Below are 25,717 nucleotides of genomic sequence, written 5' to 3'. Positions count from 1 at the left end.
TTGGAAAGTATTATCTCTACTACTGATATCAACACACTGTTGCCCATCATGTGTAAATATCACGTCTACTACTACGCTTCTTGTCGACACAACAAACTCATCCGAACGGACCGATGCTGGGAGGACCAAGTCAATGGTTGCTTCACCTGCTTCTCTCTGTCTTCTTGGCTATACCCTAGCGGTACTCATTGCAAGGTCACAATTCGCACGACCATGACTGGATCATGTCGTGACTGCATCGAACAGCAGAGGAACACCACTCGCGGACACTATGGCAACTTTGTCACACAGCCAACGTGTGGTGTTGGAGGCTCTCGAGGAGTGAGTCAGGCGCAGGCGTCTGATTACTCGTGTGGAGGTTTGAACGAACGTCCGGTGAGAGCCCCTGAGAGATCCTACCAGCCCGATGGCTATCAACCGGAGGACCAGATGGGCTATTCTGCTCCGGAGCAGAGCGCACCGGAATCTTCAGGGATTCCTTCCTACGGATACGCCAAGCAACTCTATCGTGCTCGTTTTCTTGGCCAGCCTTCCAGATTGCAGGTAAGTCACGGAAGAGATGGAATCGAGCTGACGAATCTTCAGTTACTTTCCAACCGTCAAAATAACAACAGAAGTGTCAACAACTTTTCGGATCCCAGTCCCTACAAATTGCAAGTCTCCAACGAGAGCTCCCGTGTAGAGAGCGAAAGTCCGAGGGCGACATCACACGACATTCGCGCAGAGCCTAGCCCTTACGAGCTTCAAGCTTCACTCAGTAAAAGCAACAATGTCCGTACAACGAGCGGGAATCAGGACAACACTAGCAATCGGAGGCGACCTCGCCGTCATGCCCGCCGCCGTGCCCGTCGCGGGAACATGGACGTAATGGATCGTCTCCCTCGTCCCGCGCCAGAACCTAGAGATGGCGAGCGTCCTCCGGTCCATGACAGAGTTGCGGCGCTGCGAGGGGAACGGCGTGGTAGGTCCATGTCTAGGTCATCTATTGGCCGTTCTCAGGCGGTCTCGCCACTCACTGAGAGTGATTTGAGAGCACCGTTTGTTCCGATCCCCGAGCATGATGAGTACCCTGAATACCCTGGGCACCCTCCGTACATCTAGATAGATCGTAACGTTGGGATTGGGCTGGATGAATGCTTGGAGTTGGCATATGGGGTCTATCGGTCTTTTTAATTAGATACCGACTGATGTAACAGTTGAATTGAAGTTTTGATGAGATTTTGCGTCTCTCTCAAGTTTTAAATGTGAAATGACTGTATAATGCCGTATTAGAAGTCAGTATTAGGCTTTGACATTCACGTTAACAGCCAAATAACGTTATATTAGACGCAATGATATTGATGGACGTAGTCGCGGTTGAATCAAGACGAGCCGCCAAAGAGAATGTATCTTTTTATCTCTTATCCAAATGCTCTTCATGGGAGGCAGATGTTATTATCGTTGTTTGGGTCAGTCCCTAACCTTGGTTCATGCCGAAAGCCAAGCGACAAAAGGATCTTTCATGGTCTGATGCCGAATCTAATTCCGCCGAGGTGCGTTATCCGATCTATGAAAAATAAATACCCTTGCTGGACAGTCCATAACCACGCGATGATATGAGACACTACTAGAGATCGCCAAATATAAACTTGCGTTCGTCGTTGGGCTAAAGATAGGTAGGCAACGACGTATAAAGACCCTCGATGAGAGCAAATATACGATCGTCACAAGGATTCAGCATTTACGAAGCATCAACCAGATAACATTGGCCAATAAAAGGTCTTGATTTTCGGGGCTTTGATCATGGGTTCATACAGGGTCCAAACACTCCCAAATAAGCTTGTAGCGAAAGTCCTTCGAGCTTGTTTGTGTCGTCCCCGAATGCCGCGATTAACAGCCGTCATCAGTCCCGTCAAGGGACCAGTCGCACAGGGATGAGTAAAAAAAGAAAACAATCCGTTTGAGAACGGCTGGTGTCACTGGTTAGTTGTTGGTATCCAAGAATGCATACGTATCCTTTGCGAACCAGAAATACGGGTGCCTTGAGAATGGGGCTCACGACTCGAGGCATCCAAATTTGTCCCCGGTCTGGGATAGGCTGCTCGATAAAGTAAGCTCCTATTGGCCCATGGCAGGGACCTTTCAAAGTTGACGACAGCATACTAAGGTAGGACTCTGGTGTTAAGATGTACAAAAAGTCCTGATGAAATAAAAAAATGAATGCAGGGGCTGGTTAAAACGTCTCGCTCGCTTGCGTGGAGACGTACGTACGTAGGATATGGTTATTTTGGTCGAAAGTGTGTTTTTGGGATTGCGTACGTGCGTTGGTCTGTTGACACTGGATGGCAGAATTCCTAAGCTTAGCAGCAATACGATGGCTTCATACGAAAGCCCCCTCTACAACAAGGAACCTTTGCATATTTCCACAAATGACATGCTAGCATGCCAAGACTTGCAATCTTTAGACTGGTGGCAGATTGATGCAAGTTTCAAAGCCGGCGGCAACGATGACTCTTCAGATCGATAGAAAAGTGCATCTTCTCAAGAACAACTTTTGGCTGTGGCGGATACTGACCGGTGGATCTAGCACAGCGGTCGCAGTCTGGGACGCATGCTTCAGGACAAGACCTCTGAAGGGTTGGCAGTGCGATGAATGCGAATGCAATGTAACAGTTGGGGAGATGGGGGTCCACGGTCTAGAACCCGAAAGGGAAATCGCCGGCCATTGAGTCAACGGTGACATGACAATCGTTTCGACCAACCCCTGCACCGAGAAGCAGCCCTATGCGTGGAGCAAATGTGAGGACTACTAACCTGGTCGATTGGTCGTGGGTCCGCACCATAGGAGGTGGTGGCCACTGGTCAATGTGGATGGATACGGGGACAGGAACCAGACCAGTCAAGGAAAATTCTTTGAGACCGAGAGCTTTGGTCTGGTGTTCATTCCTGATCTGAGGATAAGCGACGATATGCTTGATAGCCGGGCACGGTGTGAGTCGTCGTGTCCTCTTTCATGGAAGGATCTCTCTTTCTGACGATCTTGCCTTGATTCGGTTGAGCGTGTTTATTTATCTGCTGCTCAAAGGGTCTGGAGACGATAATGCATGCATGTTCTAATGTCTTGGTTGTTGGCGAGTTCCCCTCTCAACCAACTTCAAGCTCCATTCCTAACATGGTGGATCAAAACATTTCGAGATCCTCTTGATGCAGGTGAAAAAAAAATCTAAGAGTTTAATGCAGTCAAGAGGGTTGCAAAGAGGCAGCGCAACGCCATTGCAGGCACAGCCGTCAAAGAGGGCTGAGGTGGAGGGTCGAAATGCAATGCATCAATGAATTCAAGTACAGTGTGCAGTTTGTATGTAACACCATCAGTCTCGGCCGGAACGAATGGGATAGCACCCAATGGCCAGCTTATGCTAGTCAATGCCAATGGGCGAACTTGATGGCCCAAAGTTGAGATACTAAAAGATGGCCACACGAGGATCATACGGAACAGAAGCAGAGCACTGAACAGGACCAGACCAGACCGCAGCAGCGATACTGTATTGCTGACGGTTTGACCAAGTCACGGACCATCACAAAGGTGCGAGTTGCGCCAGTGGGGTGTCGATCCCTGCAGACTCTCCGCAAGGCGTTTTCGATAGGTTCACTACGCTGGTTGTGCCATTTCTGCGAAACGAGCAAACAACCCGACGTCATCCGCATTTCGGCGATACAATCAACAACACCATTTTTTGCTTTCCCCCTTTACGTCTGGGGGCTGCGATCGTGACAACCGCCATAAGATTTGGTTGCGTCTAAAACAGGAGGGATGTTGTATCATTCGCCGAGTACGCAAAGGGCCACGACAGTCAGTACGCAACAGGTATGTTTCCGGCCCCCCAAATGTTCAACTTGTTCTTGGCTTTGAAATGAGATCAATGAGAAGTCTGGAAATTGTTCTGCCTCACTAAAACTGGGAATAATTGTAACGATCAATCAATTTAATGAACTGAACCACAAAGGTTCTGGGACTTGGGTGCGAATGAAAGGGAAGGGAAGTGTCGGTAATGGCGGAGTTTGTGGGGATACAGTATGTTGTTTGTCATAGTCGAGGTACCCGAGGTTCTAAGCCCGAAGTCAAGCGTCTTGCGGCTCTGCTCAGGAATTGGAGCGGATTCTGGTGGGAAATGAAAGAATTGGAGAGAAATTAGCGAGCGACGAGAGTTTGACATGTCTCTCTACTGTTAGCGATATTTGTACTGTGCAGGATCAGACCTATCACGTTCGACCTTGAGCAGGGGGGGGCTCCTCCTCCGCACAGACTACGCCTCAGCCCGCCCGCCCTGCCCTAAACCCTTCTTGGACGCCCTAAACCCTTACGGGAGGGGCTTCCAGGCAGCAGTCTGGATGGGCTGAGGTTTACCCCCAGCTGGTTTCTAAGCATAACCTCGTCCAGAGACACCAACTGAATTTCACCGTCCATCCATCCTGTCTTCCTTCTTCACCTCCTTCTCAAGTCTGACTCTCGTCTCTAACTCTCTGGCTTCTCTATCCTGAGGCCGCCACCTGCTTCAACAACTCGATTCTTGGAATTCCACACGCCCTGACTGCGGAATTGTACACCCTCTCTATCAACTCATATTATAGTTGCCCTGTTCCGCCCCGTCCGTCCGTCTTGATCTTTCCCTCCAATTCCACCCGCCTTTTCCATCGCAACGCAACGCAACGCATCACAGCGCAGCACAACGAAACGAAACACAGCACAGACGTTCTACCGCCTGTATTTCAAATCGATACTCGTCGTTTGGACGTATCTCATCGTGTTTTTTTTCAATCGATTTACCGCCTGAGGAAGTCATAATCAGTCCGAGTCGCTCGTTACTCGCCTTCCTTGTTGTCCCGCGCCACCTGCACCGCATTGGCTCGCCGACGTAAAGCTGATCAATCCTCGGTCACATTTTCCATCTCTGACCTGGTACGGTTAATATTTTATCTCATCTCTACATTTGGTTTTTCGTCTCTTGACGTCGACCATTATCTTTTTTCACTTTTTTACTGGCATCGCTTCCAATCGTCAGCATTGGTCAATCACCAGGTACCTCAACCTGGCCTTGATCAACGCTCTGGGCCTTTACCTTGCCTTTGCCCCTGGGTGTGGGAGTTAGGAATACCTACTGTGACTCACATCTCCGTCCTTCACTGCCAAGCACCTGCTTGTATTCAAAGGTCAAGCTCTTGAACTAACGGGACTCCCCGACTTAGCTTCAGGACACCTCTGGCCATCAGTCGACTGTCCTTTTACCTCATACCCACCTTGCATCTAAGCCATGTCCTTCTCCCACCCTCGTCGAAGGACTCCGGTGACTCGTCCGGACTGCGACACCGAGAATGCCTTGTCTTTTAAGAACAGCTCTACCCTCCGTAAGGGTGCGACCTTCCACTCTCCTACATCACCATCTTTGACTTCGGACATTGCCTTTGTCCCTCCTACTCTGCCTCGAGCTCAGTCCCATCTGGATGATGTCGTCGATGCCAACCGTCGACGTGTGGCCTTGACTCTCAACGACATCGACGAGGCTCTTGCCAAGACCCAAGAGCTCTCTCTGTCATCCGCGTCAAAGCCCATGACTCTTCGCGACACCGGTCTTCCCATCCCTCGCGGCTTCCTCGAGGGACCTTTCGTCGATCCCAAGATGACAAAAGAAGAAGAGAGGCGCACCCTGCGCCCCAGAGGCCGCACTTCGCGGGCTCCTGAGGACCATTCCGATAGCGGTTTGGGTACATCAGTGGCTTCCACAAACGAGAAGCGGGGCGCGGTCACTGCATCAAAGGAGGCAAAGGTGCAAACACGATGCATCACAAGGTCCGCCGCCGCCGCCGCAGCGGGGAAGCTCCCTTCACTGGGACCAAAAGCTTTCAGCCGTATTCACGAGCACACTTTACGCCCTTTGTTGGCCAAGCCGACCCTAAAAGAGTTCAAGCCTATTGTGCTTGACATTCCTAGGAGAATTCGATCAAAGGAAATTATTTGCTTGCGTGATCTTGAGAAAACTCTGATCTTTATGGCACCGGTAAGTCAGCTTCTGACTAATAATGGCGTTTGGGAAAATACTTATCGGACATTGTCTTTAAAGGAGAAGGCTAAATCAGCAACCTTGTACCTGGATTTCTGCCTTACATCCGTCCGATGCATTCAAGCGACAGTCGAATATCTTAGCGACCGCGAACAAATTCGACCCGCAGACCGGCCTTACACTAACGGATACTTCCTCGACCTGAAGGATCAGATTTTAGAATACGGAAAACAACTTGCCGCCAAGAACAGCGGCGACGAAATGGATATCGACGCGTATGTACCCAGCTTCGTTCCCTTGAACCACCCAACTAACTTGCCACAAAGATCTGATGAGATCAAGCTCATCGGTGGCCTTTCTGTGAACGGTCGTCCTGCTGAGCTCGTTCGTGTTCGCAAGGACGGTACTTGCATTTCCCTGGACACTGGCAAGCCTGTCGAGACAGACGACGACGCGCCAATGAAAATGAAGCGCTCCCTTAGTCAACAGCTGGAGGATGAGGAGGAGATCCAGCGATCTATGGCTCGTCGCAAGAAGAACGCTTCTCCTGAGGAACTGGCCCCCAAGAAGTGCCGTGAGCCTGGCTGCAACAAAGAGTTTAAGAGGCCGTGCGATTTAACAAAGCACGAAAAGACCCACTCTCGCCCTTGGAAGTGCCCTGTCTCGACTTGCAAGTACCACACCTATGGCTGGCCCACTGAGAAGGAGATGGATCGTCACCACAACGATAAGCACTCTGCTGCCCCCGCCATGTATGAGTGCTCGTTCAAACCGTGCCCCTACAAGTCAAAGCGTGAATCGAACTGCAAACAGCACATGGAGAAAGCTCACGGCTGGACCTACGTCCGAACCAAGACTAACGGCAAGAAGTTGCCGTCCATCGCTGGTAGCGTTCAGCAGCAGACTCCCCCTCTGGGCAACATGTCGACACCATCTTCAATCGAATATAACAGTGTCCCCACGCCTCCTCAAAACGACGTAACGCAGTTCGTCGGCAACGACTTTCCTCTTTACCCCACCGACTCTGACTGGATGTCGGTCAACAATATCCCCTCTGAGGCAATGCATATGGATCTGACTCTTGATTCAACTTCGCCTGCTTCTGCTAGTTCCTACGAGCAGTATGCGCCATATCAAAACGGTTCAGCTTTTATCCTTGACAACGAAGACCTCTACGCTGCTCGCATGCAACTTCCAGCCCACTTCCCCTCGCCTGAGCAAGCTGTTATGTATAGCAACCCTAAGATGATGCAACAGCAGCTGCCCATGTACCAACAGGTTCCTCAACAAATTCCCCAGCCGATCCCTGTTCAAACTGCTCCATCTCAGTTCTCGCCAACTGGTCAGGAGACTGCCATGCTCTTCACCCCTAACTCACTGAGAGATGTCGATGAGGGGTTCGATGACTCTTTTGGTGCAGACGGAATGGATTTTCCACTCTTCCCTGGCGGTAATGGTATGGCCAAGACCAACAATTATCAGCCGCTCTTTGGCGAAATTCCCAGTGCAAACATGGGTTTCTCTCAAAACTCCCAGGACCCTTTTCAAATGGACTGGTCCAGTGTGGATTTCTCGCAAACCTTTGACTAGGTGATCGATGGCTTGCCGAGAGATCCCACATATAGCAACGAGTAAAAGGGGACTTACTCAAATTGTATAATGTTCCCTGAAAATTACCAAACAGATTTTGGCTTGACGAGATACGAAACTTTTATTCACAGGCCCCCCAGTGCGGGATAGGGTCTTTTTCATGTATTGCAAACGTTTAACTACTCATTGGAGATTGCTTTGCTCTCTTTGAGATTCACGAGGAGGAATAGGCCTTTTAAGGCAGTTGGTTCGTGTATGTGTTTTTTTCTTATTCACGAGGAATGCCCATATCCCCAGGTTGGGTACAGGGAAGCGCAACGTTATTCATTCTTCCATCACCACTTCAGAGCGTAGTTCGATTCGGCAAGAAATAGCTTTTGTTTAGCTGGTTAGAGTTTACCTCTCCCTTATATTATGGGATAAAATACACCCACATCATTCAACAAGTTAACTATGCATAAGTGACTAGAGATTATTTCTTAGACTTGTTTCTTTATAAGATGCAAAATCGTTTACCTCATTCAAACGTAATGCCACTAAGTACTGCTTGCTGTCAGTGTAAGAGCAAGAGATTTGAACTCTCAGTCCTCAGATCTCAAGTATTAAATGGTATAGGGTAGTGTACTTTTTAAAGTGGACCCGTGATATCTCGCTTCCTGGTGGATGAACGAAACTGCCCCAGGCAACTCTTTCAACCGCGTCCCTCTACCTACAACGCGCAAGATGTGCGGAATCCATGCTTCCATCAACACAAGCCCCGACCAGGCCCTCTCGTCAGAGCTGGAACGATGTCTTTGTAATAGAGGACCAGATCACATTGGGACTGTGAAGACACAGCTCGATAACAGCCACGGTGAATTATTTCTTACCTTTACGTCCACTGTTTTATCACTACGTGGAGATCACGTAGCGAGACAGCCGTTTGTTGATCCTGCCACAGGGTCTGTCCTCTGCTGGAATGGAGAGGCTTGGGCTCTTCGAAGAGAGCCCGTGCAGGGTAACGATGGCGAAGCTATTCTAGCCCTGCTCGCGGAGACTAGCAAGAGCTCGGGAGACGTTATGGATGTTCTACGAGACATCGAAGGACCATTCGCATTCATTTATCTGGACAAACCTGCCAAGCGGCTTTACTACGGGCGCGACCGCCTAGGTCGTCGGTCTTTGCTTGTTAAAGACGGACTTCCCTTTTCTCTATCAAGCATTGCTGAGACGCCGGTCGACGGATGGACCGAGGTTGAAGCTGACGGATGCTATACTCTGGATTGGAGTGCTGATATTTCTGCTGGACTTTTGCCAGAGCGACATGATTGGACTACCGATACCTCCTTGGTGAGTTTTGCGTGAGTATTTACCCCGAAAAGCCTGCTACTTACGTTATTAGGTGTCGAGTATTGGTGTCTTCAATGATGAGATTCCGCAACAAAGTTTTTCACTAGAGTTAAACTCTACTTCCGTGCAGGAGCTACACTCTCGCCTGACCGAGTCCCTTCGATTACGAGTTTTGGACGTCCCACTACCCCCAAGCGCTGCAGCAACGGATGCACGAGTCGCAGTGCTCTTCTCGGGTGGCCTCGACTGCACCGTGCTCGCGCGATTGTGCCATGACATGATCCAGGCAGATCAATGCATTGACTTGATTAATGTGGCGTTTGAGAACCCCAGAATAGCAGGGCAATTTCCCGATCTGTCGCGAGAGGAGCTCTATGAAAAGTGCCCGGATCGAATGACAGGGAGAAATGCGTTTGCAGAGCTCAGCCACGTTTGCCCCGGCAGGATATGGCGGTTCGTGACTGTAGGTGAACAAGGGACGCACAGAGATTAAGCACTGACTTGTCACAGGTAAACGTGCCTTATGCCGAAAATCTGGAGCACCGACCTGAGGTTATTCGGCTAATTTATCCCCACAATACAGAGATGGACTTGTCGATCGGCTGTGCCCTGTACTTTGCCGCCAGGGGACGAGGGTTTGGCCAGACGAGCACAGAAGCGACGCCGCAGCCCTATAGCACAACAGCACGAGTGCTGCTGTCCGGCCTGGGAGCCGATGAGCTGTTTGGCGGATACGGTCGACACGGTGTGGCTTACACGCATCGTGGCTACGCTGGAGTTGTGAAGGAGCTGAAGCTCGACGTGAGCCGGCTCGGAAAGAGGAATCTCGGCCGAGACGACCGGGCCATGTCACACTGGGGTCGAGAAGTGAGATTCCCGTACCTTGATGAGCGGTTCGTCAAATGGGCGATTGAGGCTCCGGTGTGGGAGAAGTGTGATTTTGAGAATGCAGGTGGTGAAGGAATTCTGGATGCGGAAAAAAGGGTGTTGCGACTTGTTGCGCAGTCTTTGGGGATGAGTTCTGTTTCACGGGAGAAGAAGCGAGCTGTAAGTGATGATTTGGTGCGGTTATTGATTACTGCTTACTAACGAGTTGTGATAGATACAATTTGGTGCGAGAACAGCCAAGATGGAGAGTGGAAAGGTTAAAGGAACAACACTGCTTTCATGATGTGCACCTATAAAGAGGCTTTCATGAAATGCATTCAGAAGCATTCACGGTTGATACTGTAGTCTGTGATGGTCAAGTGACTAAGCGGACTGGGATGTGAACGGGCTTTCAACTCTTGCTGTGATGATTCTTCAGATACTTCCGAGGCATTTGAAACACGGGGCCTGAAGCGAACATTGATTGAATGTTGAGCGTTTGCGGGGGGGTACTTTGTTATCTACTGCTAACCCTTTGTTCTGATTTGTTCATGGCGTGGATCATGTCAATGAAGTCGTAAAGGCAAGTCTGAGCTTGAGTTGAAGGTGGTGGTTGTGAGATGCGGCATTGATTGATAGATGGATGACATGAATGGCATGGAAAAGCTAGGATAATGGAGCTGATTGAACCCACCTTATCAATATAAACGAACGATTCAAGTGAAAAAGAAAGGAAATGATGCAGATACGAGACGATACCCCTGCTTGTAGCATGTGGTAGCATCGACAGAGAAGGGAGGGAGGCCTGTGAGGCTGTGAGGCAGCCGAATTATCCGCGCCAACATGTCATGGTCGTATAGACTGACTATCGCAATTGAAACAAGCGCAGATCCAATCAAAAACCGCATCATGATGACATTTTATTTTGCTTTGCTGCATACTTTCTCGGGCACGGCAAAGCGGCAGGCAAGGCATAGCTCAGCGCCAAGAGAGGAATTTCATCATTCCGTTACCGTTCAAAACCGGTGAAAACCACCAAATTTAGAAGGGGGATTCCCACTGTTTTGCATGGCCTGGGCGGCTGGAAGTTCTTTGGCTTGGCTGACTCTGGGCGGTGGCCAACTGAAAGCAGTGGTTCCTGGTGCGACAAGCCCCTGCATATCCGTCCGATGCCATGATAACCAAGAGTTTGGGCTTCTGGGCTGCTGGGCTGTTTAGGCACTTTAGCCCACCCCTGTAAGATATGGGACCGCCCCTGATCCTTGGAACTTTCAGGTGTCTTTCAGGTCTTCCACTAACGAGAGAGAAGGGTTCGTATCGGCGCGCTTCCGAATGGAGTCGAGGGGCGAGAGTTTCAAACCCGACGTCAGGTCGTCTCTGGCGCGCGCCAAAAAAGTATCCGTCCGAAGAATGTAAGGGAGGATTTCTTCCTTTTCTTTATTAGTCCAATTGTTCTGCATGCATTTTTCTATTGAATTGTTTTCTGTTTTATTCTCTCTTGTCTCTCTCTTTTTTCTAACCAATTGATATTATTACTATTCTGTCTTTTTTCTTTTTACTATTGTTCTTTGGTATTTCCATTCTTTATTTCCTTCCACTGTCTTTTTAAATCAATTACAATCAATACGAATCGAGAATCAACGAAAGGAATACTCACTCTCTCTTTCTTCTCAATATCAACAACCGAATTCCTTCCTTACTCTCACTCAAACTATTCTATACCGGTTTCTTAATGCTTGGAAACTTTATCGGGGTCAGGGACCAGGATTCCTATTCGAACTCGACATTTCTATCTCCCACGTCTGCGACGGGTTACAGCAGCTGTTCTACTACCACCAACAACAATCAATACCAACAAGAAAACGACGACAACATGCGCAAAGGAACACGCCCTCCTCCGCTAAACCTCAGCATCGTCCCGAGGCCGCGGTCTCTCCCGCGACTCTCCACGACCCCTCAGCCCATCGCCAGGGAGGTCACTCCTCTACTGACGCCCCTCCCGGAAGAGGCTGATGAACCGTCCGGACCTGTCCTTCGGGCTGTCAGGATCGCGGTGGATTTCATGCAGATTGTTTCATGTCTGCTCGTCATTCTGATGCTGGCCGTCTTTCTTGTTTCATATACCGGAGCTGTCAACTCCTGTCATGGGTATGTCTCCATCCGTTCTGTCTCAACCCTTGCGTATATAATCGCATTGTATATCATGAGGCTCAAAAAGTGAAACCGGCTAACTTTTCAATCTTTTAGTCTCAAAGCATCCGTTGTTATCGCGGCTCTCGCTTGCGATGTTGGCCTTGGCATGTGGTCCATCGTCAACCATGACAAGACATGGTGTGGCCCCGCCGTCCTGCTAAGGGCGTTCACGGTGTCAGTGCTCGTCGGTAGTCTAGTCTCCTTCCTTGCAGTGGACGGAGTCTTCCCAGAAGACTACACATACTGGGGTCTACCTCTGTCACAATCCGGTGCGCCGGTGTTGAGTCTCATCTCTGCCATTCTGTAAGTTTGCCCGTGTCTTTGACTCTTATCTCCAAATGACATATACTAATTCCGTTTCAGAGGATGGGATGTTGTTCACATTGTGCTGTCTCAGCAATCAACAGAGTGCTGGGCTCGACTAGGCTCCTGGTGGCAACGACAAAAGATCCGAAGAAGATTCATGTCCGGCAGGGGACATAGACGGGGACGAAGCGGGCCCTGGTGGTTCAACTCTCGACAGTCAGCCTTGGAGAAGCGAGGCTGGAGCTGTGTCTCATCATGAGTAATGACTTTTCCTATTGTCGATCAGAAGGAGGAGAACAAAGAAGTCGAGTTGAAAATATAATATGGAGCATGAGGATCGGGCTAATTGTACCCGGTCTCACTTATCCATGCATGCAGATCCCATGATTGTTGGGATGGGAGCATATAGCAGGGTACAGGGACGAAGTGGATATAATAACTACATGGTGCATGTCCTTATCATTGTTATGGTATAGACTGGAAGAAGAACACCAATTGAGTGGCACAGACCACAACTTATGAATACATTCTCTTGTTCAATCTGATTTATCGCCGTGACGTTCATAATACAAGGTGTTGAATAGAAGGGTCCAGTTCAAGTGACAATGTCTAAATTGGTCTGGTATAGGGTATGGTTTTCGGTATGAGCACCACATTCTTGACATTGAAAGATCAGCATCTTATGACTGTCTCCTAACAAATGATGAGGTGAAGACTATGTCAGAACGGCACAGACATGGTCTGCGGTCATACCTATCTAATGTGCCAAGATGAGATTTCTTTCCTTTGTTGATGTGCCGTGTCTCAATCATTATCGTCGCCAAGTAAATACATGACTCAATACATGCCGTCAACAACTGAGGTTTTGAATAGGTCTTTAGGTTTAATGGCAAGTTCCGTCCTTGAAGAGGATCCTAGGCTATTGTTTTTAGACGATATTGCTCGAGACTGATACTAAAGAGTGGAAATAAGTGTCAATAGAATCAATCCTTAATTCCGCTGTGGATGCTGTTTAGCTAGTTGATCGGTTCTTTCGGCACAGACTATGTAGAGAGTCAGGAGACTCATTTCGGAGTTCTGACTAACACGAGCCTCCAAGAGTCAAGACCTGAGCAGCTGAGATATTCCACTATAACTGCCTGCCAAGGTTCTCGGTTAAGATGTCTCGGATCCCATGTGAACGCGTGAATATGTGTCAGTGGTGCTGAAGAAGTTTAAACAAAGCTTTGAGGTCACTTAAACAAAAACTTGATTGATGATCAAGGATGGTCCATGCTGATAGAGACTAAAACAAGCCAAGTCCTAACTCAGAAACAATAGCTCCCTGTGTACAGAGTAGTACTCTACTCTAATCGTATGTACCACAAGACAACGAGGCCATCACCGTCGCCACCAAAATACCTGAGCCGTGCGTAAGCCACTATTGGGGTTTACCAGAGCCTGAAACCTTCATGCAAGAGAGAATAAACAAAAATAAGATATTCCCCGCAGCGGCAGAAAGGACTGCGTCTGGACTTTTGGGCCTTGCTCATAATGCTCCACTGCTCAGCCGAACCTGAACGATGCGGTGGCGTATCGTTCAGGGGAGGACTTTGCTTTAGACTGCTAGTACCATACGGGTTATCATTTCGTGATGCATCTGTTTTGAGAAACACAGGAAACAATGTTGGGTAGCAATCGATAGAAAAGATCTACACTGAAGGAGTCTACATACGAGCAAGCGGGACGAGATAACAAACATGTCACTCATCTCATTGACAGATCACGTCAACAAGAGAGAATGTCGATCTGCCGAGACTCGAAACCTAGGAAAACCCACACCTCCACAGCAAGAGACACACAATTCAGCCCCCCTGGTCAAATATATCCCGAATGTCATGATAGAGCTGTATCTGTATTAGATAGATGACAACTCTTCACGTACCATCAACTTTTAAAAATAACCATACACCTATCCGCAACTCTCTATCCACGGTATCAACTGGCCACCTCAAGACGTTTTCTTCAAGGACGTTCCCTGAAAGAAGCAAGACTCAACTGAAGCTGTGCAGCTATCTTCTCAGGCCTGAAACATCTTTCTTTTTCAGTCTGTAATTAAACTAATGTCGACGCCTCAAAAACGACCCAACGTTCAAGCCGTCGACTAAGCCTCTTTTGGGTTAAAGCTGCGAGTTGATTTGCTGGATCGACCAGTGCGGCCCGAGACAATGAAACATTTATCCTGGACTTGTTGAAGAGAGGAGAGGGTGAACTCCTTTTTGTTTGTTGGCAGCTTCAAGACACTTGCTAAGTCTGGATACGGGGAGAAGCAAATACACTTTATTAGAGAGTGGTAGACGACTGAAACAATGAATTATGTTTGAAAAATAGAGTGAATGTTTATAGAATTCCAGTGGCCTTAGTTTATGCCATAGTAAAGGCTTTACCCTTGATAGAAACATCAACTCTGCACTCACGATAACTTCTTCAACCAATGGCGAAAACCAACAGCATGTGGCTAGCATTAATCCCAGCGGAAAGCCCGTAGCCAAGACCAATAGAGGCAAAAAAGAAAGGTCCCAGGTAACGATCCAGAGCCCAAATGACAACCCAGGCCATCAGTCTGTGCTGCTCAAAGTTGCCCCCCCAGACCATCCTCGTCCCGGTTAGTAGCTAGCAGATAATGCCTGTCTCTCCTTCTGTCGACTACATCCAGACTCTCTGTCACCTTGTGCTTGGACCTCTCATCACCACCACCGTTGGACCTTGCACCGAAGGCTATCGGATCACTAGTAGGGTGGTAATTTTGGGGAATGCCTCGTGGGCTCTGTCAGTACAGACTACGGTGGTGCTACATCGGTTGGAGGGAAAGATAAAAATACCTTGGGCTTCAGAGAGAGACGAGAACAGAGATTGTGGCTATATAAGAGGTCTGGATAGCCCGTATCATCAACTCTTTCTCATCAGAATCATCGTTTCATTCTTTCAACTCATTCACTTCAATTCACTTCACAGCCTTAACGGCCTATCTTGACATTCGTTTTTACAACTTACAAGCTATACGCACAATCGTTCATCACAAACACAAACAAACACCACACACAAACAGCAAACATGTACTTCTCCAACATCCTCGTCACTCTGGCCTCGATGGCCACCATGGCTTCTGCCATTCCTGCTCCTGATTCCCTCCTCGACACCACCTCGAGCATCTCCCCCGCCGACTTCACCATCAACCTCGACAAGTCCGGCTCCGCCCTCGAGGCCCGCACCAGCTTCTCCTGCCCCGGTGCCATGTCCTACTGCCCTTGGACCAAGGCCTGCTCGTGCCCCGTCGGCCAGTCCTGGGATGCCCGATCCAAGCGATGCGCCGGCACAAAGACCACCGGCTGCTACGCCAAGCCCAAGGCCAATGCCTACGTCAGCGCCGGTGTTGATGTCAAGCTCGACACTTACTGTGCCGCTTCCCCCTACAAGATCGTCAAGTACGACACCCGCCACTCTTACTGCCAGGCCAGCCTCAAGAATACCGTCTTCCTTGCCCCTCTGGCCGTTGGTGCCGAGATTGCCCTCTATGGCGGTGCTGCCATCGATGTCAAGGCCAAGGCTAGTGTCAGCCTCCGAGCTGTCTGCTCTGGTCTTGCTGGTCTCTACCTCGAGAGCTCCGTCGATGCTGTCGCCCTCTTCAACACCAACAAGTACGGATACTCTGTCCGCCCTGGTAGCGTCACTGGTGGTCTCTCTTTCGCCATCACCGACTCTATCAAGTCTCTGACCTGCCGCCTCGGCCTCGGAAACTGCGCTGTCTACGACTGTGTCTCTTACTGCTCCAAGGGCTGCAAGAACTACATTGACGTCCGCGGCAACGTCGGTGGCTACGTCAACGGCCTTGCTGGCTTCTGCGTTGTCAAGGACTCCGTCCTCTTCGTCAACAAGGTCGGCGCTTGCGCTACCCTCAAGATTGAGGGTCTCCTCCGCATTGTTGGCAGCATTCACGCCAGCATCAAGGGTCTTTTCAAGTGCAACTGCTAAGCGGTTAGCAATGATACAAAAACGATGCAAAAGAGTGGTTGACTGAACGGATCCGGGTACTAATGGTTTAATTTTTAATGGTTGGAGGAATGTTTGAAGATGTACTCAGTCTTGGTTTCGGATTACCGGATGATCTGGCGCCCTCACGCCTGCTGGCTCTTGTCTTGATGTCTTTCTTAAATTAATTGAATAATCTCATATGATAAAAACAACTGACTCGCCTATTCTGTGAAGATTTTTTTGTTCGTGATGAGAAACACGAAAGTGTGAGATTGTGACTTGATCAAATTTATTCTGTTTTCTGCCTTGCTTTTAGCTTTTCCCATAACTCCTGGGTATGCATTGCTTGCTACCAAACTTCTAACCAACCGAAGAAGAACGTCCTACAAAAAAATGCCATAACTAGTAAACGCCTGTAACTTTTCCCATTAAACACCCACAGGCTCCATAATCTGACGCCCAGCCCCATCTACCAAAAAGTGGCTGAACGACTCTTCATCGTTGTCGTCCACGAGAATTGATCTGTCTTCTGTCTCGGGCAGTAGTTTGGAGTACAGCCCCTCGCCAGCCCTTGTCCAAGTGGGTGGCAGGACATTCACGTTGTCTTCTTCAGGAGCACTTGTAATGACCTCAATGACACGAGTGCGTTTCAGGATCTTCTTAGTGGTCTTTTGCTTATGCTTCGCCGCTTTGTTGAGGAGCACATGGCCGTGTCGGGGCTTGTCATCGTGTTTTGATGCCTTGACAGGCCGAGAAGGGTTCAGCAATTGACTCTCCCAGTCGGGCGAGTCAAACATTGGTAGGTCAGGGTGTCGTTTTGAGACGGAAATAAGAACGTCAACCAGAAGATTAGGTTTCAGTTGATCACAGAACGACAATACATTAAGCATATCTGTTTTTGGCATAGTCTCAAAGTACTCAACCCGCTATCACGGCATTAGCTGTCATATCACGTTGAGCTTCTATGGTGTGATGCTTACTGAATTGTGTGGCGCCTGGCCAACACCGAAACCTACCAGATGAGGCTTTGCAGGAACGACCCCTCTAGGGAGAGACGATAGTTGCTTTTGACGAAGACGATCGATTTCCTGTTGCCGCTGCTGACTGACCTTGCCTCTTAGCTTGGTTGTTTGTTCTCGACCCGTAGTACACGATGCACAGGTGAAGTTCGATGGAATTGTGGTCCCATCACCGATGACAGGCGAGTGACATTTCTGATGCCAATGTGTGAGACAACTAATACAAGTAATCAAAGAACCGACTTGGCTAGTGCCATTACACTTGGAACAGCGAGCTTCCTGTTCTGTTGATGGAATTTGGACGGCTGCTTGCTGAATAGGCGAGGGGGCCTTCCAGGTGAACGGAATAGTGCTTTTGGTAAAATCGACCTTGTTGGAAGATTCATCTCGCTTCCTTTTCGCGCCGCTGTTGGATGAGCCTGCTGTTATCGATTGGTCCTGCTTCGTTGGTGTAGGTATCGACAGCGTGCCTTTCAGATTTGCAGTGTCCATTTCTCCGAAACTCTGACTGGCTGGCAATTGAGAAATGTCGTTGAGGCGCCTCAGAATGGCTGAGCTTTGAAAAGACGAGAACTGAGGCGTGTATGAAGGCTGTTTCGGCGTCGATGACAATAAAGGGTCAACGTTTATGACAGTGTCGTGTGACAATATAGGAACCCATTCAACATGATCCAAATGTTGCACGCGAATTTCATCTGAGGGATGGTCCATCGTTCTGTGTTTTCTCGTAATGCCAACAAGTCTTTGGTTATTAGTGGTTATGCATGAGTAAGATGAGATGCAGGGCGACGATGTTGGTCTTCCAAAATTGCGAGGATGGTTGAGAAAACCTCTTTACTAAATCGAATTGGTATGTATAATAAAGAATTTATGAAGGTTCCCGTGCCAAAGTTGGCTATTGTTGATGATTGAATCAGGAGACTTTCTTAATTTACATGGCTTAGTGAGATGTTCTGTTAGAATCAGCGACACGTGGTCACGTGGACATTATTCAATGTGTGGCAGGTACTACCCGAGGTGTCATTCACTACCTGCCTGCCTTAGTATTGTTTCCAGTGTGTAACAATAGAAACACTTTCATTAATTAAAAATCTATTGATTTATTCTCTTTATAGCTAACTTTATCGTTACCTCTTAAGTAGGCAGTGACTCTATATTAGTAATCTATCCGATAACACCCTTTTCTCTCAGTACATCAACTTCAGCTTCACTCAACCCAAGATGCTCTTGCAACACCTCATTTGTGTGTTGTCCCAGCATGGGTGGTGCGCTGCGAATTGTAGGAGGCGTTTCTGAGAACTTGACAGGTGTGTTGACCATTTTCAAAGGACCGCACTCATCGTGTTCCATCTCGATCACCATGTTGCGGGCTTTTGTATGTTCGTGGTTGAGCGTTCCTTGGACGTCGTTGATGGCAGCATACGGCAAGCCCTTGCCCTCGAAAATCTCAAGCCATTCCTGTGTTGTCTTGAGTTCCGTCATAGCCTCGATCTTAGTCTCTAGATCGTTGCGGTTTTTGACTCTGTCGGCGTTGGTCTTGTAGCGCACGTCGTCCTTCCACTGAGGTTGACCCAGACCATCGCAGAGAACACCAAAAAGACGATCGTTGCCTCCACCAAAGAGAATACCTCCGTCTTTGGTCTCGAATGACTTGTAAGGCACGATGGAAGCTATGAGAGTTAGCATTATCAGCTTCTCGGTTCCACATTCTGACTAGACACTCACGATGAGCTGTGCCCCAGCGCCCCGAATCCTTCTTTCCACTGATCAAGCAGCTGCTGGCGATATTTGCCAATGTTGCTGTCTGACAATCACTCAATGCAACATCGATATGTTGGCCCTTTCCTGACTTAGCCCTACCAAGGAGAGCAGCCATAACGCTATTGCTGGTGTAAAGACCAGTTGTCAAGTCTGTCACCGCAACACCAACCTTTACTGGAGGACCGTCTCTTTCTCCGGTGATGTGCATAAGACCAAATTCGGCTTCCACCATAACGTCGTATCCTGCCCGGCTTGCGTACGGTCCTGTCTGACCATATCCAGTGATGGAGGCGTATATTAGACCCGGGTTGATTTTACGGAGGGTTTCATAGTCCATGGAATACTTCTTCAGTGTTCCTGGGAGGTAATTCTCAACCAAGACGTCGCATTTTGCCGCAAGTTTGTGAAGAACCTGGACACCTTCTTCGTGCTGGAAGGATAGGCCAAGTGACTTTTTGTTTCGGTTTGCCTGTGAACGACATGAGATGAGTGCTCTTGCGCTATGAGCACGCGACTTACCCCTAGGAAATATGCCGACTCTCCAGGCCCTTTTGCTGATGATCCTTCTTTGTATTTGGCGTACGGAGGTCCCCATGCTCTGGTGTCATCGCCTCGAGTAGGATGCTCGATTTTGATCACCTCAGCGCTGCACGTTGGCCCTGTCAGAACGGCTCAAGTATATGATCTGACATGAGCAGACTTACCCAAGATCGCCCAAAATCTGAGTACAATACGGCTACGGGGGTCAGCAATTGTCTATGGCGCAGATTATGGGGAAGAAGCTCACCCCTGCTAAGACTCTGGTCATGTCCAGAACGCGAATGCCCTCGAGTGGAAGTCCGGTCCCTACGGCACTGGAATATTGACGTAGGCCGCGTGCACAGCCATTGATGAGCGTGGGCTTGGACCTCAAAGTCCGGGAAGCAAAGTATAAACTCATCATCAGCAAATAAGACAGATGAGTAGGACGGAGGCTAAGTTTTGATGGGAATGAGGCCAATCGAGTAATTCAATTAACCAAGTTTACAATAGATAGTATATAGAAATGAATACATATAGTGTACACCGATTATCGGAACCGGATGGTTAGCTACGGAGATCATCTGGAGCTTTAAAGCTGCGGGGATCTTCACCTCGGCTTTTGCGGGTGGCGGATGACCCAATCATCACGGCCTCGGTGCCGAGTGACATGTTGCCGTTTCCAGAACTATTCGGCTCCGAATGATGGAGTCGTAGTTGATTCCCCAGATGTGGTAAACTTTATTAATTTGTCAATTAGATGCCTTGTAAGGTTTGGTGTTGTCGGCCATGTTGACGTTTTGCCGTGTAACTATACCTGTAAGCTATTTACAAAACAAGCATGTATTACTGATAGGCTCATATCCTTTTTCAGATTAATTATGAGACGCTCCTAATTATCTTGGCCAATTGAGAAAGTTGAACTCGTAGAAAAGTAAAGAAAGGATAGAGAAGCATAGTAAATGTTCGCATTGAGTCTGTGATTCATGAATGAGGTGTCTTATCTATAACCATCCTCAAACTCGCGATACCCACAAGCCGCATAGCACTATTTATGATATATCCTTTCTCAAGAGCTGAGCCTGTGAGCTTGCGCCAGTGTCATGCGTCGCATTCTGTCCGCAGCATATGTCGATCATTTTTAATAAAAGTCGATTGACGAAGCTTCCTTCAGCCACAATCGTTATTCGTTGCCAGTGCTACCCTACCCAAACCCTGGCTTGAAGAAGCTTCACAACAAAGACACGCAGAATAGGAGCCCAGATTTTTATTCTCTTATTTAGAAAAATCTAGTAACTTTAGCACTAAAGTTGCCATTCTTTCGGCTCGTCAGAATTCCGTCTTTCCATCGTTAGCTGAATAAAAACAACGCATCCCATTCAATGCCGTTGATATCACCCATGTCTCATATTCAGCTTGATTATAGGCTCAAAATAACCACAGCCACCGCCGGCTCGTATTAGTGCTTGGGGGTGTTACTCCCCTGCTCTTGATCGGGACAGCGGGAATAGGGTTCTCTTGGCTCTCGTCTCTCTATCTTTCCTCTTGGCTGCACTCTAGAACCAGGAAAAGACTTTGATCCTTGTTCACTCTCGTGTCACGCTTCCTCTTGGCGATCTATTTTCTCTCCAAATCAACTTACCGTATCATTGATCCATGCTTATATCAGACAAAGAATATATCAGAAAGGACATGTAGTTTGCTTCACAGATAGACTTGAAAAGCCAAGAGTGAATCAGGCTAATCGTACTCTGTACTAACCACGGCATTTGGGCCAGAACCATGCTTGTTTGCCGATGAATTCTCGTTCTCTTCGACCCTGAAACAACATCCCTGGCCTTGGCTCCCATTTATAGAACCAGCGCCTCAAACGTGCGAGCCGTTGTGCGCCCATCCATATCGCAGATCAGCCCAAGAATTAAGCTCAGGTTTACAGAAGGAGAAAAGGTAACCCAACATACTTTTCTTACGTGGCATCGGGCGGCGCATATTAACCGTTTCCCCGTTTATACTAGGAACATCCCATCTAGTCTAGACTATGGCTTGCATCTTTGCTTTTGTGGTGGTGGTTCCCCGGCATAAGCCAACCCTAGGAATGTCTCAAAAAACTTATTATATCAACGGCTGCTGTTATTAAAGTAAACATCTTGCATGCCAACAATCATCTCGTCCATCGCTTCTTTTATTCCCCTACGCTCGTTTTCTCTTCCGTTCTCTTCATCATAATGCCTATCCTCAGCTACCTCTGCTCGTGGGTGAAGCCACGCCAAAGTCGCAGCGATGAACCATCAACTTCCTTCTCCTTTGGAAAGAAAAAAAGAACAAAGTTAGGCCTCGGCAAGACAGACGACCAAGATCACCAAAGGTCAAACATGATCCGCAAATCATTGCAGAGCCGCACATCCTCAAGAACGACCACTCGGCCTGAAGATAACAACTACGACACGGAGGAAGAAGACAGCGGCACCAGCACAAGTCTGAGGACAGACTGGAAGGCTTATGAAGCTGATATTCAACGAAACAAATCAACCCTGATGCGAAGCCATCCTGGAGTCGACCGCACAAGGATACAGACTCGTGCAGGCTCTTCCTCATATCGACCTCTACCACAGTCTTTTGGGTCCAGCTCCACGAACCCATACTCTCCAGTTTCACCAACAATCTCAGAATCAACTTCTAGCCCAGCTTCACCTGGGTTTGGAAGAATTTTCTGATAACCCCGAAGCCAGAGAATGACGAACGAAGCATGACCAGACCAACTACTACCACGACATACATACCGACTTATTGATTTGACACGAATGAACTGAACACCCACGAAGGAAATGCATATACCAAAGGTCTGATGGCGTTAAAAACACAAATATCGTGTTTTATCATGTAAGGCGTACTTGTATTGTGATCGGAGCCTTGTTTTTGTAAATACTGTTTGAACTATAATACCATAAAAAATCAACATCCTCAAAGTGATTAGGCTCCAATCTCGTTTGTGACCTTGACAAACTTCTCCCACTGTCTCCAGGCCTCGCCACTCTTGAGAGCCCAGCGAGCTCTTCGCACGCCCTCCTTCCAGCGCAAGCCACCAGGGCCGCGCTCAGCGATGACCTTGCCGTCGTCTCCTTCGCCCATGTTGCTGGTGTCAGCCTCGCAGATACCGGATGTGACAAGGAGAGCGGCGGTGTTGAGAAGGACAAACTCAAGGATGGGGTCGTTGTCAGGGAGCTCGTTGTGAAGGATTCGGGACAGAATCTCTGCATTCTCAGAAGGCTCCTTACCAGAGGAGACTGTGTTGAGGGGATGAGTGCTCAGACCAAAGTGGCTGGGGTGCACAATGAAGTGTTCAACCTCGAGCTTTCCAGAGCTGGTCTCGTTGACCTTCCAGCACAGGGTGTTTCCAGCACAGCTGACCTCGTCGAGATCCTCCTCACCACAGATGATGAGGGCTTTCTTGAAGCCAGCCATGCAAAGCGCCTCAGCAAAGGCAGGGCCAAGATCTCGTCTACCAACACCAATGACACGAGCTTCGAGAACGTCCTCGACAGGGTTGGCCAAGGGGCCCAGGTTGTTGAAGACTGTCCTCCAAGGTAGCTGCTTGCGGATAGGTGCAACGTAGCGCATGCCGGTGTGGAACACAGGGGCGAACAGGAAGGTGTAGTTGGTCTCCGAGTATGCCTTGACCAAGGTGTCTGGGCGGACAGCGCTGATGATGGGAGGCTGAGGCTTCATGCAGGCGACCAAGTCGGCGCTGCCAGACTTTGAGGTGCTAGCCTTGTTGCCATGCTTGGAGACCATTAGAAGAGCTGATGCCAGAATAGATGAGGTGGTACTGATGTTGAAGGTATCATGACCGTCACCTCCCGTACCAACAATGTCACACTAAACGGGTTAGTCATGAACAAATAAGCTTGGTTGAAAGACTCACTAGTCCACCTCTGTAAGCACCCTCTTTACGCCCTCTTCGCTCAATGACTTCTCTGAGCTCCTCTACGGGAATGGGTGCAGCTGCTTCCCGCATGACACGGGCACACTCGGCGAGGACATCTGCTCTGAAATCAAGCTTTGTGAAATGCAGGGACATAAGAAGAGAGGCCGTTTGAGCCTCAGTGACCTGGTTTGTGAAGAAGTGAGAGATGGCCTCGGCAATCTCCTGAGGAGAGACGGCGGATTCGGCAGGCCAGAGCTTGGTGAGAAGAGGTTTGATATCGACAGGTGGAAGGGCATTTTGCCCACTGTCTTGGGATTGAGATGCCATCTTGCGTAATTGGTTATTGGGTATGACAGAGTAGAGGCGGGTTGGATGAGAGCAAAGTTGAAAGGGAAATTGCTTGGATGCGTCCAGTCCTTCTTCAACTTTTGAATGTTTGTTCTATTGACTCAAAGTGCTGGATGAGTGAGTCGACAGTACGTACTGCGGAGTGGTTCAGTAGAGCTGCATGATTGGCCGACTTCGGACAATGCAAACTTTAGCGTTGGAAGTTGGACAAAGAAAGGTAGACAGAAATAATGAAGCATTTCATGATGTACAGACAATAATAAGTCACTTTATGGAGGGTTGAGTTTTTATGTCAATTGCCATTGGCTGGCTGAAGCTGAAGACATTGTTCTCAGCCAACTCTCGACTACAATATAAAAACCATATACACAAACATCGTTCAGCAATAGCCCAGAAAGATTCTACAAAGGAATGACGTCGAAAGAGGAGTTTTGCTAGAATTGCTAACGCCTTGGCGCTAGAAAGAGTATCCGCTGTGGCTGGAACAATAGGGACAACTTCAGGGTCCTGGACGGACTAGGAACTCTTTTCTCTCCCTTAGACCCTGAGACATCGGAATATTTGGCTATTGGGAGAACAAAGAAGATGTTCATCTATTGTGCGAGAATAAGGCTGCTTTTGTGCCCTACTTTCTATAACTCTTGACGCGGGGAAGCGAAAGGTAAGATTACCATTTCAGTTGTACCAACCACCAAAAAGAAAATATTCAATTAGTCAGCTCACTTGTTTTACTTGACTGAATTGAAGAACTGACATTCATTCTCTTCCATAAGCTTTCTCGAGTAGATGCATCACGTGATAACTATAAGAACTTAGAGATACCACATGATGATTAACTGTATTTATACATTTTTTGACTTTCAACCGAAGCCCAAGCCTTCTCAAGTTTCTCTGTGTTTTCAACAATATAAGGTTATCTGTCCGTGCAGATCCGAAAATTCTGTAAGTCATAGGTATACTAAGGTTCCTCTCACGACAACTTAGGTTTTTCAACAATGATTAATTGTATTGAGTGGTTGGTACACGTTCAAGCAAAATATGCCTTCGGCGCCCTGCAAATGATTAATTGTATGATGACAGTAATCATGCAGAAGAATCAGTTGTCTTGTGCGAGATTAAGTTTGCGTTTATGCCATACTTTCTATGACTCACGATACTACTGTTAAACTCATATCTCTTTATTGATCGAATGAGTACTTCATTTATGCCTCACAATACAGGGCAACGTTTTTTTTTTCTTCTTAAAAAAAAACGCCATACGAACCATCAAATGCAAAAGAATCAGGCAGAAGCACTCACTGCACAAGACATCTAGGTACGTCCCAATGTAACCATTTTGTGTTTTTTGGGTCTTCCAGTTGAAGTTGAAGCCTTGTCAATCAACTCAGAATTCAACTAGAGGATCATATATCAAGATAATAGTTGGCTCAGTCACCGGTTTCCCCAACAGCAACAAATACATGGCAGAGCAATTACTTGGCTGTCAATACGGCAGCGGCTGGACTCTATGATGTACATGTGAGTGATAGAAGAGGCTTCCAATGTGACCGTGGGCGTCGATACAAGGCAACCTCTCTTTTTTTTTTAACGTGGTATAAACCATCAAGTGACCGTGGGCGTGGATGCCTAAAAGTTAGTACAAAGAAAGGTTTAAGTGTAAATCTCAGCTTAGTCATCCGGAACACGCCCTTAATTGCTTAATTACGGTCGCAAGAACAAAGAATGACAGCAACCAACCTTCACTCTCCAACAACCCACATTCACTCTCAAACAACCCACATTCACTCTCAAACAAACAGCGTTACCTACGCAGA

General features: G+C 48.1%; 9 protein-coding genes across 9 annotated transcripts, besides 1 other annotated feature; 6 read left to right on the top strand and 3 right to left on the bottom strand.

Annotated features, from left to right (window-relative positions):
* Nucleotides 1-48: 48 nt before the first annotated feature.
* On the top strand, nt 49-1,101 carry FPSE_04597 (uncharacterized protein; the record flags this gene model as incomplete). Its single annotated transcript, XM_009257715.1, has 1 exon — nt 49-1,101. One exon carries the CDS (start codon nt 49-51, stop codon nt 1,099-1,101), a length of 1,053 nt encoding a protein of 350 aa, XP_009255990.1.
* Nucleotides 1,102-4,672: 3,571 nt separating this feature from the next.
* Nucleotides 4,673-4,726: a microsatellite.
* Nucleotides 4,727-5,288: 562 nt separating this feature from the next.
* On the top strand, nt 5,289-7,625 carry FPSE_04598 (uncharacterized protein; the record flags this gene model as incomplete). Its single annotated transcript, XM_009257716.1, has 3 exons — nt 5,289-6,032; nt 6,096-6,310; nt 6,362-7,625. 3 exons carry the CDS (start codon nt 5,289-5,291, stop codon nt 7,623-7,625), a joined length of 2,223 nt encoding a protein of 740 aa, XP_009255991.1.
* Nucleotides 7,626-8,348: 723 nt separating this feature from the next.
* Nucleotides 8,349-10,125, top strand: FPSE_04599 (uncharacterized protein; the record flags this gene model as incomplete). Its single annotated transcript, XM_009257717.1, has 4 exons — nt 8,349-8,954; nt 9,007-9,417; nt 9,465-10,001; nt 10,057-10,125. 4 exons carry the CDS (start codon nt 8,349-8,351, stop codon nt 10,123-10,125), a joined length of 1,623 nt encoding a protein of 540 aa, XP_009255992.1.
* A 1,569-nt stretch (nt 10,126-11,694) lies between these two features.
* Nucleotides 11,695-12,579, top strand: FPSE_04600 (uncharacterized protein; the record flags this gene model as incomplete). The annotated part of the gene is made up of 3 exons (XM_009257718.1): nt 11,695-11,969; nt 12,069-12,317; nt 12,378-12,579. The coding sequence occupies 3 exons, from the start codon at nt 11,695-11,697 to the stop codon at nt 12,577-12,579; spliced, it is 726 nt and encodes a 241-aa protein (XP_009255993.1).
* Nucleotides 12,580-15,413: 2,834 nt separating this feature from the next.
* FPSE_04601 (uncharacterized protein) lies at nt 15,414-16,331 on the top strand (the record flags this gene model as incomplete). Its single annotated transcript, XM_009257719.1, has 1 exon — nt 15,414-16,331. One exon carries the CDS (start codon nt 15,414-15,416, stop codon nt 16,329-16,331), a length of 918 nt encoding a protein of 305 aa, XP_009255994.1.
* Nucleotides 16,332-16,759: 428 nt separating this feature from the next.
* FPSE_04602 (uncharacterized protein) lies at nt 16,760-18,061 on the bottom strand (the record flags this gene model as incomplete). The annotated part of the gene is made up of 2 exons (XM_009257720.1): nt 16,760-17,257; nt 17,312-18,061. 2 exons carry the CDS (start codon nt 18,059-18,061, stop codon nt 16,760-16,762), a joined length of 1,248 nt encoding a protein of 415 aa, XP_009255995.1.
* Nucleotides 18,062-18,514: 453 nt separating this feature from the next.
* Nucleotides 18,515-20,051, bottom strand: FPSE_04603 (uncharacterized protein; the record flags this gene model as incomplete). The annotated part of the gene is made up of 5 exons (XM_009257721.1): nt 18,515-19,020; nt 19,076-19,580; nt 19,631-19,757; nt 19,816-19,847; nt 19,899-20,051. 5 exons carry the CDS (start codon nt 20,049-20,051, stop codon nt 18,515-18,517), a joined length of 1,323 nt encoding a protein of 440 aa, XP_009255996.1.
* Nucleotides 20,052-21,855: 1,804 nt separating this feature from the next.
* Nucleotides 21,856-22,344, top strand: FPSE_04604 (uncharacterized protein; the record flags this gene model as incomplete). The annotated part of the gene is made up of 1 exon (XM_009257722.1): nt 21,856-22,344. The coding sequence occupies one exon, from the start codon at nt 21,856-21,858 to the stop codon at nt 22,342-22,344; it is 489 nt and encodes a 162-aa protein (XP_009255997.1).
* A 256-nt stretch (nt 22,345-22,600) lies between these two features.
* Nucleotides 22,601-23,882, bottom strand: FPSE_04605 (uncharacterized protein; the record flags this gene model as incomplete). The annotated part of the gene is made up of 2 exons (XM_009257723.1): nt 22,601-23,506; nt 23,553-23,882. The coding sequence occupies 2 exons, from the start codon at nt 23,880-23,882 to the stop codon at nt 22,601-22,603; spliced, it is 1,236 nt and encodes a 411-aa protein (XP_009255998.1).
* Between the last annotated feature and the right edge of the window lie 1,835 nt (nt 23,883-25,717).

The sequence above is a fragment of the Fusarium pseudograminearum genome, chromosome 1 (genome assembly GCF_000303195.2).
Source record: "Fusarium pseudograminearum CS3096 chromosome 1, whole genome shotgun sequence".
NCBI classification, from domain to species: domain Eukaryota; kingdom Fungi; phylum Ascomycota; class Sordariomycetes; order Hypocreales; family Nectriaceae; genus Fusarium; species Fusarium pseudograminearum.
Note: the sequence above shows the minus strand (reverse complement) of the source record. Positions and strands in the feature narration are given on the sequence as shown.